This window comes from Centropristis striata, chromosome 14 (assembly GCF_030273125.1).
Source record: "Centropristis striata isolate RG_2023a ecotype Rhode Island chromosome 14, C.striata_1.0, whole genome shotgun sequence".
Classification (NCBI taxonomy): Eukaryota; Metazoa; Chordata; class Actinopteri; order Perciformes; family Serranidae; genus Centropristis; species Centropristis striata.
The window spans coordinates 2,892,398-2,906,743 of NC_081530.1; the positions used below are offsets into that span (position 1 = coordinate 2,892,398).

Sequence of the window (14,346 nt, forward strand, 5' to 3'; positions counted from 1 at the left end):
ATTATTCATTTTGTAAAGATAGGACTAATTTTAACTACTTAATATACTGTTATGAGGTATAATTTATAAAAATGCCTAATCATTTTTAATTTATCATGTTTTTTATGTTAAATCTAGACCTGAAAAGTAACTAAAGCTAAATGTAGTGGAGTAAAAAGTACAATATCTGCCTCAAAATGTAATGAAGTAGAAGTATAAAGTTACATAAAATGGAAATACTCAAGTAAAGTACTAGTACCTCAAAATTGTACTTAAGTACAGTACTTGAGTAAATGTACTTAGTTACATTGCACCACTGTTATTATCCCAATAGTTTTTCGAGTTTCAAGAAAAAAAAAATCTTTGTGAAAGCTACACAATAGTTCTGCCAGGCATTATGTTTAATATTTTTGCTTATAGAGTGATCTCTCTGGCCCAAGGTGTGTATTTTCTTGCCATGATGCTTTGTGAGCAAGAGGTTCCCCTCCTGAGGGAGTCTGGAATGACTGCACCTGATCCCCGGAAAGGAGGCTAGGTGAAAAAAAAAAAAGGAAAAGCCAACAGCAGGACCAGAAGCTACTAATGACCCAGGTGAAGGATTAAGTACTGAAGCTAAAAAGCTAAAAAAAGCAGCTGTTTAGAACGTGATAAAAAGCAACTGTAGCTGGAATGGTGTGGCTAACTCCTAACAACACTGTGAGTGGAGGGAGGAGAGGCTGGCTCTCATACAGAGGGAGGGACTCAGAGAGCATGGAGCTTCATTCACTCTGCTAAACACACACACACACACACACACACACACACACACACACACACACATGCTCCGCAAAGCTGTTCTCAGACTGAGAGAAAAGAGGGGAGCGGAGGAGAGGACTGCACGCTTGTTCAGTAAGTTGTATACTCTTATCTCCTGTCTGGCTGTTTTACAGCAAATATTTAGCATTGTTTTGCTAACGTGACGCAGAGGAAGCAGATGAATGCATGTAATTATCTACATTCTTTAAATGTGTCTTTATGAAGTACAAAGTATGCATTGTGCAAGTATTTTTCCACTGCTAGTTTTACAGAATTGAACTTCTTTCTCTTCTCCAGCTCACCCATACACTCTTTTTCTGCTGATGTGAACCACATGTCACACATGCATGCACACACACACACACACACACACACACACACACACACACACACACACACACACCACACGCACACACACACAGGCTCTGCAGAGGTCCAGCTCGCCTCCCAGGGGCTTCTCTTCTACATACACAAAAATCAGAGAATAGAAAAAGGGGAGTGGGGGTGGACGAGTGAAGGGAAAACTTTAGTAGGACATTGTGGGAATGCTCTGGATACATTTATAACAGTTAGTCTGGTCTATTTTCCCAATTTGTCCTGATTTTCTTCTCTATTATTTCTATTGTAAGTAATAAGTAATAGACGATGTTGCCTTGTTTCAGTTAATCTCCCTATCCAGAATGAATCTGCACTTTTTTCTGGCCTTGTTCTTGCTTCCTCGTGTCACTCTTTCCTCCTTCTCGGCTTCATTTTAATCATTTTTTTCTGCCTTTCCATCTCACTCTCTCTCATCCTGCTGATCTCACTGTTGTCCCAGGTGGTGACGGACAGGAAAAACAGAGACTCTGAGTGAGGCCAGAGGGGTTCATCAAACCCTGGAGAGCAGGGAGGTTTTAGATCCTGTGACCTGTTCCCCACTGAGGACACACTGATCCAGGTGGAGGTACCGGGCCTTAGCTCCCAGGACCAACCTCCAGGATGTCCCGGAGGAGGTCTACAGGGGACCTGGTGCCCAGGGACATCACTGAGATCTTAGCCCGTGAGGCGAGGGTTCAGCGTGGGCAGAAGAAGCCGGGGAGCTCCCTGGGACAGGCCTTCAGCTGGTTGAAGGGGAGCCGCAGGAAGAAGAACCTCGGCAACGGGCTGAACCGGACTGGGATTGGTGTGACGGACGCCAAACTTCAGAATCACGACCCTGCTAAAGGTGAGTGGGTCAAAACTTTCTTTTTCATTTTAAATGTTCAGCTAATGAGTGTGACAATAAGACATAAACCTACCAACACCAGCTGCACGTTCTTTCTTTCACAAAATTCAGCACAAAATTTTACTTTTATCAGTTCAGTTTACATTTATGAACACAAACAAACATATTTTAAGTCTAAATCTAAACTCATACGATCTTTTTTATGCTGTGCTTATCAAAATGTTTACACTGAAATGTGAATGTTATCACTTGTGGTGTTCAACCCACAGACAATTATCACTTGACTGCAGTTTCTCTCAGTTTTATGCTGCGCTTTAGCGTCTTTCAGCTCGTTTTGACTTTGTAGCCTGCAACAGTGTTGTTTTGGTTCACTTGAACCTCATTTACAGCTACAACAGGAAGCCATCATTTATCAGCAACAACTAGGATAAACCCACTGAAAGCAACGTATCTAGCATCAGGTAGCTACGTAGCAGAGGTAAAGTTAGCAGCTAGCTAGTGAACATAATTGAGCATTTAGCAGCTGGGAATGTTGCCCCATGTCTGCTGGAAGATCAAAGTGTTTGTTAATATGTTCCCCATAACAACTTTACTGCATAATGTAATATACATGATGTCAGTGTTTATAGCTTCATGGCCAGAAATTCAATTAATGCAGGTTTAAAAGAAGAAAAAAAACACTTAAAATGTGAAAGAGAAACTTTTCAAACCAAACCAGGAAATGTACTCTGTTCTACAAGTTATTGTTATTGTTTTTAAGGTTATTGTTTCTTTTCAATGGATTAGGAAAAGATCTAGGATCTACTAAGATCTAGTCCAGACCTGGGCATTGGGCGGCCAACGGGCCACATCCGGCCCGTTGGCTGTCCTTGTCCGGCCCGCGTGAGGTTACCCAGAAATTACAAATTAATACAACCGCAGTGCTTTTATTTTGAAGGCGACTTACGTATATCTGAGTTACCCGAGTTACCTAGGTACCTTGTGAATCCACCGTAAGTGCTAACAAACATTAGCATTAGCACTTGAGCAAACAAGTACTTTTACTACAGTTAAGACAACAAATATAGACAATAATATATATGACAGAAGAAAATAAACTTTAACAAACCTTGTGTCCTGTCAGTCAGCCACTATAGAAACATTTTTCATACTTTATATCAACTTTATATGAGTTGCGGTGCACTCGTTATTATTTACCGTTCGTTTTTCATTTAACCGTTCCATCTGTTATTTCCTGTCACTACCTTTCAAAATTAAAACACCCGTTTCACACTGGACGGCACCTTTTCAAAATAAAAGCACCACAACATTGTATATTTTCTAGGTGTTTTACAAACATGAAAAACAAGCTATATGAAACAAAAATACCAATAGGAACCTTGCTAAAGGTCATTTACAGTTGTGTTTAAAATAAATGGAAAAGTGATATAGTGATCGGAGTATTTACTACTTTTTACTGCTATATTTGATTTACTCCACATTAATAGTCTCATCATAACATGTATTCCTATCAGTAGCAGCTCAAAACCAGATAATTTGCTGTATTTTATAAAGTGATTAAATTAATATTGAGGTCATGTGGCCCTTTGGGAAAATTAATTGCCCTCCCCTGATCTAGACTATGTCTGTTATTGCATGTGGGTCCAATGGGATAGGAAACTTTGACCAACCTTTGGTGGCTATTTTGAAAAATGCAAGTTTGTGATAGCCTAATATCTATATCTATATCTATATTTGGTGCTTTTATCACAACCTATGCACCATGGAAGTGTGTGTCAGGATGGATTTTCCTTGTAAAGGTTCAGTTTAGGTGAGGACCAAAGTTTTGATGCCATGTTTTGCTTGTTTGGTAATTCTGTCTTGTTTTGTCTGCCGTGATCACAGACTGTGTGGTTATGATGTTTCGGAGAAATGTGTTGATTTTTGGATTAAGGTGGAAAGGATTTTGTTATCGTGAGGACATCAGTCTGTAGATTTATAACTTGGCAAAAGTGACTCATGAGCACACATACACACACGTAGTCTGACACAGGGGTCTAATCCCCCTTTCTGTTTACTGATGCGTTTGCTTGGTCGGCAGCACAGAGATTACCCACAGTCCCCATTTCCTGTTTTTGTTCCACCTCCAAAGCCATCCCTTTCTCTGCTGTCATTGTATGTGTGTGTGTTACTGTAGTAACTATCCAAAAACTCTTGGAAATCCAGATTCACAGTCTTTCAGACCTCGTTTAGCCTTTTGTGGTTTTTGTGCTCGTTCCGCCTAAAAAGGAACTTCCATGATCCCTTATTATGCCTTACATTGTGGTTTTGTAAGGTCTATGGAGGACTATGAATACTGGATGGGTCACAGGCAGTGACTCCATTTAAAAACCAAAGATTAACTAGTCGTAAGGCTAATAATTCCCCAGCAGAGGATGTGGTCAAAGGATGATAGTAAGAATGTGTGGGAACTATATTTTTTTGGCATTTTGTCTCATTATTATTATTTTTTTTAATTTTAAGACTAAAAAAAGAACCACTGTCAAGCTTGTCCAAGAAACAGAGCACAGATAATCACCCGCAACCAGCCAACCATGAGTTGTACACTGCAGAAAAAGAAAAGTTGGGTGAACTCAAAATTTCAAGGCAACAAGCTTTGATAAAATTTCAAGTTGGACAATTAAACTAAATATTTTAAGTTTTGTTTTTGAGTTTATTCAACTCTGAATTTCTCTGGCACAAAATAAATAAATATCTTACTTCTGCTAACTTCTGCAATGTGCTGAATTGGCACGATTGTAACGCCGCTATGAAATGTCAGCTAATGTTGCGACCACAATTTTAAGTTAGCATTGATACGCTAATGGCTACTCTTGTAGCTGTAACAGGCAGCGCCGCTAGCATCAGTTAGCCGCTAGCATCAGTTAGCCGCTAGCTTTCGCTAATGACCAAATTTCACCGCTTTCCCGCATTTCCCAACAAAGAAATAAGAGTTATCAGAACTATTGTCCCTTGTTGTGAACCCCAACTTAAAGATATAAGTAACAACAACTCACCAACTTGTTTTTGAGCAGACAACTGGCTTCCTTTGTTGTGCTAACTTACATTATTGCCCTAAATGTCAGTAATTTATATTTCCAAGTTTTACCAACTTAAATCACTGTTTTAGGCCAAAAAATACAAGTTGTTTTTTTTTGCAGTGTAGGTTCACTTTATTCCCTTATTGGATTGGATCTTATTAAATTTAACCTGACAACTTATAAAGGAGGTCAGTAGCTGTTTGTTCCTTATTCCACCATAATGAACAGCTGGTGTTTTCTCTCCCACTTGTGTGTGCAAGTTGTTCGGTCTGGATTGCCTCTTTTCTTTGGTGCTTTGTCTCCTTCAGAAAGACTGAGGGAATCCTGTTTTCCGAGCAGTAAATAATTGGTGCATCACATCTTTATTTTTCTCTTGCCTCTTTCTGAACCTGCTAGGCGACTGTACCAACCTGACGAGACAAAGAAAAATATCTGTTCAAAGACACATGTCACACTGACACATGTACAGTGTGTCCTCATAGTCTCCTTATCTAACTACTTGGTCTGTTTGCCTTCTGATATACTGGTTTACTGTATTCTTTCTAATGACCAGCAAGTCAGTGCACAAAGGAGTCTGGTTGTATAGATGTCTATGAGAAAATTACCCTACTTCTCACTTGATTTATAACCTCAGAAAACTTTTCCCTAATGAGTTTATTGGGTTACGCTTTATATTAAGGTCCTTGTAATAACCATTAATTAACAAGTAATAAGGCATTGTTCTCGCTTTAGATCCCTTTAGCTGCAAAAAGCATAGTAAACTGTTAAACAGTGCAGAGTTAACTTATAATAGATGAGCAATAAAGTATATTTTAATATGAATAAGCAAACAAAAGATTAATAAAGGCATGGCAAAGGCATAATGGGTGGGTTATGGGTGTTTGTAATGCTATTATGAAGAATTATAAGATACTCATAGGGCTTTTATTAATGTTCTTATTATACATCTCTTATAGCCTGCTATTAGCTGTATTATAATGCCATTATTAACACTTATATAGGCTTATAAACACACAGTAATGTTAATAAGCATCTTGTAAGGACTTACAAGGGCCTTATTACTTGTTAATTAGTGGTTATTACAAGGACCTTAATATAAAGCGTTACCGTTTATTGTCTCAATCACTAGTTTAAAGTCATTTTCAAGACAGCATTTAGTAAATTATGGACCCATTTACATTAAAAGATTATAAGGCAGCATATGCTTTAGGGTGGAGCTACTGTACCTTGTGACTGACAGGTCGCAGCTTTTTTTCATTTTTAAAATTTTTACTGTTTCACAGAATCAAAATGTATTCTAACATTTCGGTTGCCTAACATTACCTTGATCAGCATTTGGTTGGTCTAAAATATTAATATTGGTCTTGATACGAGTGTAATTATTCCTTAGTTTTAGTTGCTTTTGACTCTTTCAACAAAATCGCTACTTAAAGAACATTCAGTTTCCACCATTTCATCTGAATGTCTGAAATTCAACTGTAACGCTCTGCACAATTTAGTGCCTTCAAAAATTCCCTCACAGGGCAAAAACATTCAACGTATTACTTTGCTCATATGATAACTGGTCTTTAACAGTTACGGTATACAGATAGATGATGATTCGTAAGTGAATCATAGAGAAAACAATGAATGCATAACAAGGAAATAATTTCAGATGCAGCAAACATTTTTTCCAGAGTTCTTGTTGAGGAGATCTGAACTTAGGATAGACATTTGTTGTGGTGTAATGACATTTGACATGATGTGACAGTGACTTCTCACTCAGTAAAGCTTTCTGACTCTATCCTCCTCCAGAGAGCCGCCCCGCCTACTTGTTCCTGTTGCAATGACATGTAGCTTCTACAGTAATATGTCTTTGTTGGTGGGTTTACATTGGCTGTGTCAACCCTGCAGGATTGGCTCAGACCTGCTCGTCTGTGATCCACAGCTCTGCAGTCCACCGCTGACTGCCGGCTATATTTTAAAGAGATTCCTCTCCTATAAAAAAATAACACTCTTTGATGTGCTGAATTCCTCAGAGCAGTGCATCAGACCAGTTTGTGTGTGTGTGTGTGTCAAGGTCTGTTAGCGTGCATGTGTGTGTGTGTGTGTGTGCGTGGCAGCCTGGATGCCAGATTGGACCTAGAGTTATGCGATGCAGAGTAGAGATTACAACAAATCACAAAGGCCCATTCAGCCTTGAGAGGACTCTTAGGGAACACTCTCTCAATGCTTTTTTAATTAGAGCGACTTCTCAACACACACACACACATACACACAAACACACACCTATGTCTCTTTCTCTCTGATTTTTCAGTTTCTTTGCCTATTCATTACTGCATATTACTGTTTTTGATTTGCTTCTCAGATTGCTTAATACCCTCTATTCAGCAGTGCTGTGGGTGTGTTGGTCTTCACTGCTTATTATTGTGTAATCAGCGTGTGTTTAAAGTTGTGTGTGAGTGTGTGTGTGTGTGTGTGTGGACATCTACAGTGCTGAGTGAGGCTGTGTGACCGAGTGCTACCCTGTATCAGAGGGTATCTCTGTGTTTGTGTGTCAGCAGCATATTGCTAGGCTTAGGGCGGCGCCGACCCAGCGCCAGCGCTCATTACATCACCTCCACACACACACACACACACACACACACACAGACACACACACACAGAAGGGCGTATAGAGCCCCCGCAACTACCTGCTTTGTCCAGCACAGCCCCATCTTCGGCTGCTGGCTGTTTGAGCGGTGAGGTCATTTTGCACAATCCCTGCCTGGGATTCCACGTGTTTTTTTTCGAGTGTGTAGTCATTGTTTTCTACATGTGTGAAGCCATGTGTGTGTATTTTGTTTATTTGTTTATTTGTTTATTGAATGGATCCCCATTAGCTGACGCCTTGGCGACTGCTAGTCTTCCTGCGGTCCCTAAAAAGACATAGAACATGACATACAAACAACATAAACAAAAACAGGACATACAAGAAAAACAATCACAAACTCAATTAATACATACATGCATTACTGTTAAAAAATGCTACATTCATATTTACCCGACAAATGTTATACTGCAAAAATTAATTCAGATGTCTATAGTGTCAATATCAGCTGTATACACTTATAATTTATCATTTCATTAGAGCAGCGGTTCTCAACCTTGGGGTCGGGACCCCAACTGGGGTCGCGAGATGATTTCTGGGGGTCGCCAAATCATTTTGGAAGTCAGCTCTGTCTCCACTGTGTTAAAGTGTTCATGATTTTTAGTCTTTTTGGTCACTTAATGTCTTTTTTTTTGTCATTTTGAGTGTTCTTTTGATCATTTTGTGGTCAATTTGTGTCTTTTTGGTCATTTTATTTCCTTTTTTTGGTAATTTTGTGTCTTTTTTAGTCATTTTGTGTCTTTTTGGTAATTTTGTTTCTTTTGTGGGTCATTTTGTGTCTTTTTTTGGTCATTTTGTGTCTTTTTTGGTCATTTTGTGTCTTTTCTAGTCATTTTGTGTCTTTTTTGATCATTTTGTGGTCAATTTGTGTCTTTTTTGGTCATTTTGTTTCTTTTGAACATTTCAAAGGAAGAATCATCCGGCTACAGATATGTATGTGTGGGAATACTTTATACTGCAACAAATGCAGGCCTCGTAGATCTGTTTGTAATGCATCCCGCTCTTTGAGTGATGTTCTGTGTGTGTGTGTGTGTGTGTGTGTGTGTGTGGGTGTGTGTGTGGGTGTTGGTGTAGGTGGGTGGGTGTGTGTGTGTTTGTGGCTGCCACATCACAAAACACAGTCAGGGTGTGTAGATTCACAAACTATAATGCAGATTACAGACCCAGCTGAGTAATTGAAGAGCAAACATCTCATTACATAGGGAACATTGTATACAGGCTGAGCTCTATTACAGGCCACAACTCAGGGCGACTTTAATACAGTTTGACAAGATGAAGGCAGCGAGTGGAGGGCAAAGAAAGGCATGCAGCAGAGGGGGGGAGTGTGAAAGTTTAATGCAGCCACACAATGTTCCCTGTAGGCATCATTCAGCACTCACGCACACTTTGATGAGCGAGGTAATTTTACCTGGGTAAGCAGATACCTCCTCCTCATCCATCACTGCAGACCTGAAGCCATGCCGGTGAGGTAAACGTCTCCCAGGCAACAGCATTGTGAGGCAGCAATACTGCGTGGCTGCAAAAGGGTTTGTGTCGGGGTGAAACATTAATTGCCATTCAGGTCGCGTTTAAAGTGAGGATATATACAGTTGAAACCAGAAGTTTACATACACTATATAAAAAGACACATATGCTTTTTTTCTCACTGTCTGACATGAAATCAGAGAATCGCTTTTCCTGTTTTAGGTCCGTTAGGATTACCAAAATGATTTCTATTTGCTAAATGCCAGAATAATGAGAAAGGGACACAAATTGACCAAAAAAGACACAAAATGACCAAAAAAAGAAATAAAATGACCAAAAAAAGACACAAAATTACTAAAAAAAAGACACAAATTGACCAAAAAAAGACACAAAATGACAAAAAAGACACAAAATGACAAAAAAAATACACAAAATAATTTAAAAAAGACACAAATTGACCAAAAAAGACAAAAAATTACCAAAAAAGACACAAAATGACGAAAAAATACACAAAATGATTTAAAAAAGACACAAAATTACCAAAAAAGTCACAAAATGACCAAAAAAAGACACAAAATTACCAAAAAAAGACACAAAATGACTAAAAAAAGACACAAAATCACAAAAAAAGACACAAATTGACCAAAAAAGACACAAAATTACCAAAAATACACAAAATGATTTAAAAAAGACACAAAATGACCAAAAAAAGACACAAAAGGACAAAAAAATACACAAAATGATTTAAAAAAGACACAAAATGACCAAAAAAAGACACAAAAGGACAAAAAAATACACAAAATGATTTAAAAAAGACACAAAATGACCAAAAAAAGACACAAAATGACCAAAAAAGGAAACAAAATTACCAAAAAAAGACACAAAATGACCAAAAAAGGAAACAAAATTACCAAAAGGACACAAAATGACCAAAAAGACTAAAACACATGAACACTTTAACACAGTGGAGACAGAGCTGACTTCCAAAATGATTTGGCGACCCCCAGAAATCATCTCGCGACCCCAACTGGGGTCCCGACCCCAAGGTTGAGAACAGCTGTTTTATAGGACATGGAGTGTGTTTGATGTGGAGGGGAGCAGCTGGAAGATATCAGCGTGGGACTGAGGCAGTGGGAGTGTGTATACACGGGGATATACAACTGATTTACGTGTGTGTGGCTCCTCTTATGTAACTTGTTGTAATGGATACACCTGTTGAACGCTGTTTACCTGATCCAGCTGCATGTTCTCGCGTTCCGACTTTTTTTTCTGTGGAGAGAAGAATAGACCAGACGATGACAAAGCAGCTGAGGAATTCAGTCAGTTAGTGAGTAAAGTTGACGTGTGGGACCATATATGTTCTGATGGCTTATTGGGTAAAACATCTTGGAACACAGAGCAGTCTGACTTTATCTTATCTCTAATTTGTTTGTTTCTGGTTTAAGCTGTAATGCCACACTATGATTTATCATCTGACTGGCCTCTTCACAAGCTTTTAGTCACATATTTATATTTAGCAGGCTGCAGATTCTCCACAACAACTACACATGCTGTCCTACGCCACCAACAGGAAAGGAAAGTAACAGCAGCAATAGTTAACCCTTTATCAGGCAAAGAACTATATTTGGTAACTTCAGTGGATATCAAAACGGTGTGGAGAAAAAAGTTGCAAATTTACTAGATTAAAGTGGCAAATCTACAAGAAAAAAAGTTGCAGATTTAAGAGATTTAAAGTGGCAAATCTACAAGAAAAAAGTCGCAGATTTTAGAGATTTAAATTGGTGAATATGTGAGAAAAGTTGCTTTTTTCCCACTTCTTTCTCATAAATCTGTGACTTTTTTCCACGCAGATTTGCTACTTTAAATCTCTTAAATCTGTGAGTTACCACATACGGGTGAAGCAAAGTTATCAGCTGTTGTTTGCTAGCTAGTCGGATTTGCAAGGTGCATCTGTACTTTATTTTAACTGGTACCCTTGCCATAAATCACACCCTGCTTTATTGTCTATTTCACTCTCAATCAATATGTGCTGTGTGTGAGTCTGAGTGTGTGTTTGTGTGCGTGCATGACTAAATGCGTGTGTGTGCATGTTTGTGTATGTATACTAACAGAGAGGGGTCGGTTTTGTCATTTTTATTGTCTGTTTTTATTCTTATTTTTTGTAAAGCACTTTGTGTTGCATTTTTATGTATGAAAAGCGCGATATAAATAAAGTTTGATTTGATTTAAATGGCACCATTATTTACAGAGTGAACATCATTCTGTATAATAAGACAAACTTACCAGAAAAATCTTTACTGATCTGATAAATGAAATGAGAAATAGGGTAATTTTCTCATAGAACTCTGTATGGTCGGAATTCTTTTTGCAATCAGTACAGTTGCCCCCTGCTGGCTAAAAGACAGAATGCAGGCACTTCTGCATTGGTTTTACTTTTTAACCCTGGAGGCTACGTCTACTTCCTCTATACAGAACAAGCTGTTCTTCTTTCAGTTCTGCAGCCAAATGTTATTATGCTATGTAGTGTTTGCATCAAAATAACTGTATGGGTTTTTTATTGTGATAGCAGAGCCTTGCCACAAGATGGAAGTGCTGGGTTGATGTCAGATTCATTGGCTGTGGAAATCAAACTGTAAAGAATATCAATGCCATATAGGTCAATCTATAAAGACTGCCAGTATTTTATATAGCAACTTTTTGTAAATAAATTAAGTTCTCTGGGTGCACACTCATCAGTAAAAGTACACCGGAACAATTAGAAAGGTTTTTTATGGTTTAATCCTGTCTTGAGGCCCTGGTTATGGTCACCCTGACAACCACCTTCCCTGACGACTATTCCCTGACAACGGCATTCCTCTACACAAACGTCCTTTAATGTACGCATGCGAGCGTGCACACGTCCACACACACACACACACTGACTCGCTGCGCTCCGCTTTGAGTTCCCTGCAGCTGTCAAATCCTAAAATCTCTCTTGACAATGACACACACTTTGATCACTCTCATATTTAAATGTAACTGGGGCAAGTTTGGCACGTTGTGTTGCAGCTCGTAGGTGAAGGCAGGGTGCATCCAGCACACACACACACACACACACAGAGACACACATACTGTAGGAGTGCACTCTCATAGCTTTATGACAGTTGAGATAGTGAGCTCGGAGTACTCTACCAGCACAAATGTACTGGGTGTGGTTTTGATGGTGCTGCATTAAGAGGCTGCATCTCTCTGTGAGCATTTTATTGCAGATCATTTTACACTGAGAGGCTTGAGTGATATCATACACTCACATCTTTCATCTCCTGCTCTCTCTTCCATGCAAACACATTTCTACACATTGCATTTCTTATTCATATTTGGAAATTCCAAGTAGCTCCTCCTGCTCGTCAGACGATGCATTCATTCCTGCTCAGTAGTCCAGCACAGCTCCCCTTCCTCACAACCCCCCCAAGTCAGTAAATCTGCTTTTTATTGGAGGCTTTTTATCTTCCAGTAGTTCTCCACACATGAGAGGGGTGGGGGTTGTTGGAGGGATGGGAAGAAACGTGATCAGGGTGACCATGATGAGTGTGTGGTTTCACTTTCTTGCTCTTCGTCATCACACTCCTTTCCTCATCCTCCATTTTGTTCCTTCAAGAAATCTCAGTTTCACGTGATATGAACAGCGTGCTACATACTCAAGTCATTTCTCTTCTTTTATATGTCTCTCTCTGACCTCATTCTGGATGATTGCTATTGATCCACTAGCTCTGGGAGCAGTGTCACAGGCATTTATCCTGCATTTTTACTGCATGCTACAGCACAGCTTACCTTCACTTGTGCTTTTTGGCTTTCCATAACCATAAGTTGTGAGTATTAGTAACCTGGTATCTGGGACTTTTTTTTGGCACCTTGGTTGAGGTTCCTCAATAGCTGAATTTAGGGGTGTGCCATATCGTATCGTTCACGATAATATCGGTATATTTTTTTTATGGTTAAAAAAAAATTCATATCATGATATTGGCAACATCCCTACTTCTTGATGTAGTGGTTAAAGTTGTTTTAATCACAAAAAGCTACTTACTCCCTGTCGCTAAACACATGCAGCTTTCAAAATAAGAGCACAGTGTGTTGACAGAATCCACCACAGAACTTACAAGAAGACTGTCAAAATAAGATGCCTTAAATAAAACATACAAGAACCTTTATTCTTCTTTACAAAATTTAATTAAAATATGCCCCCGGAACCCCTAAATGGATATTTTTTTTTATTTGCTCATACTCAAGAATCAAGAGTAAATTTTTTAGTATTTGGCAACTGTTGAGATTTGCACTTCACACTACATTTTAGATTTTTATTTATTTATACAGACTAAAAAAATCATATTTTCTATATCATTTTAAGTATTTGGTAATATCCTGAAGAATATCGTTATCGCAAAAATACCCTGAAATATCGTGATATTCTTTTAGGGCCATATCGCCCAGCCCTAGCTGAATTGACACTAAAAGGAAGAGTCAGAACACTGGAGAGTCCTGATTGATCATCACAAGACATTCTGCACAAACATCTCATTATAAATAACAAGGCTTCTGTCAATAGTGACCGCAAATTTTCTCTACACTTGACCCAGATTTTTTTTTAATGGCAGCCTGCAAAAGTATGCGTTACACTTGGGCATACCACTGACTGTAACGGTGTGGTGAGGACCCAATTGCAAGAGACAAAACAGCAGGAGTAGTTGATAATGACTTTATTTCTTGGCAGCAGCAAGAAATGAAACAAGTATGTGGCAGTATAGTTCAAGACAATGAAGCTCCACACAGCCACAAGAACAGACAGACATAAACTAGTGGTCGGGGACAGAAGGCTGAGGCTTTTACGGGGGAATCGACGAGGCAGGAGAGTCAGAGACAGGCAGGGTCGGCAACAGGCAAGCAGTCCAAAGTTGCATCAAGGGCTTAGAACAATCTGGCACTGTATGTGTGTGATGAAGGAGTCTTTATACTGACCAGAGATCTGAGAGCAGCTGAGTGAACAGGTCAGTGGAGCTGGGCTGATGAGGTACACTGCAAAAAAGCCAACTTGTATTTTTTGGCCTAAAACAGTGATTTAAGTTGGTAAAACTTGGAAATATAAATTACTGACATTTAGGGCAATAATGTAAGTTAGCACAACAAAGGAAGCCAGTTGTCTGCTCAAAAACAAGTTGGTGAGTTGTTGTTACTTATATCTT

At 39.0% G+C, this 14,346-nt stretch overlaps 1 protein-coding gene across 1 annotated transcript in view; it reads left to right on the forward strand.

Annotated features, from left to right (window-relative positions):
- The first annotated feature begins 842 nt into the window (after positions 1 to 842).
- nhsl3 (NHS like 3) overlaps positions 843 to 14,346 on the forward strand; it is a 67,366-nt gene continuing 53,862 nt past the window's right edge. Inside the window, exons 1-2 of the mRNA XM_059349547.1 lie at positions 843 to 867; positions 1,592 to 1,978. Coding sequence (XP_059205530.1) covers positions 1,753 to 1,978 — 226 coding nt within the window. The 5' untranslated portion in view covers positions 843 to 867; positions 1,592 to 1,752. The remainder of the gene's footprint in view (positions 868 to 1,591; positions 1,979 to 14,346) is intronic.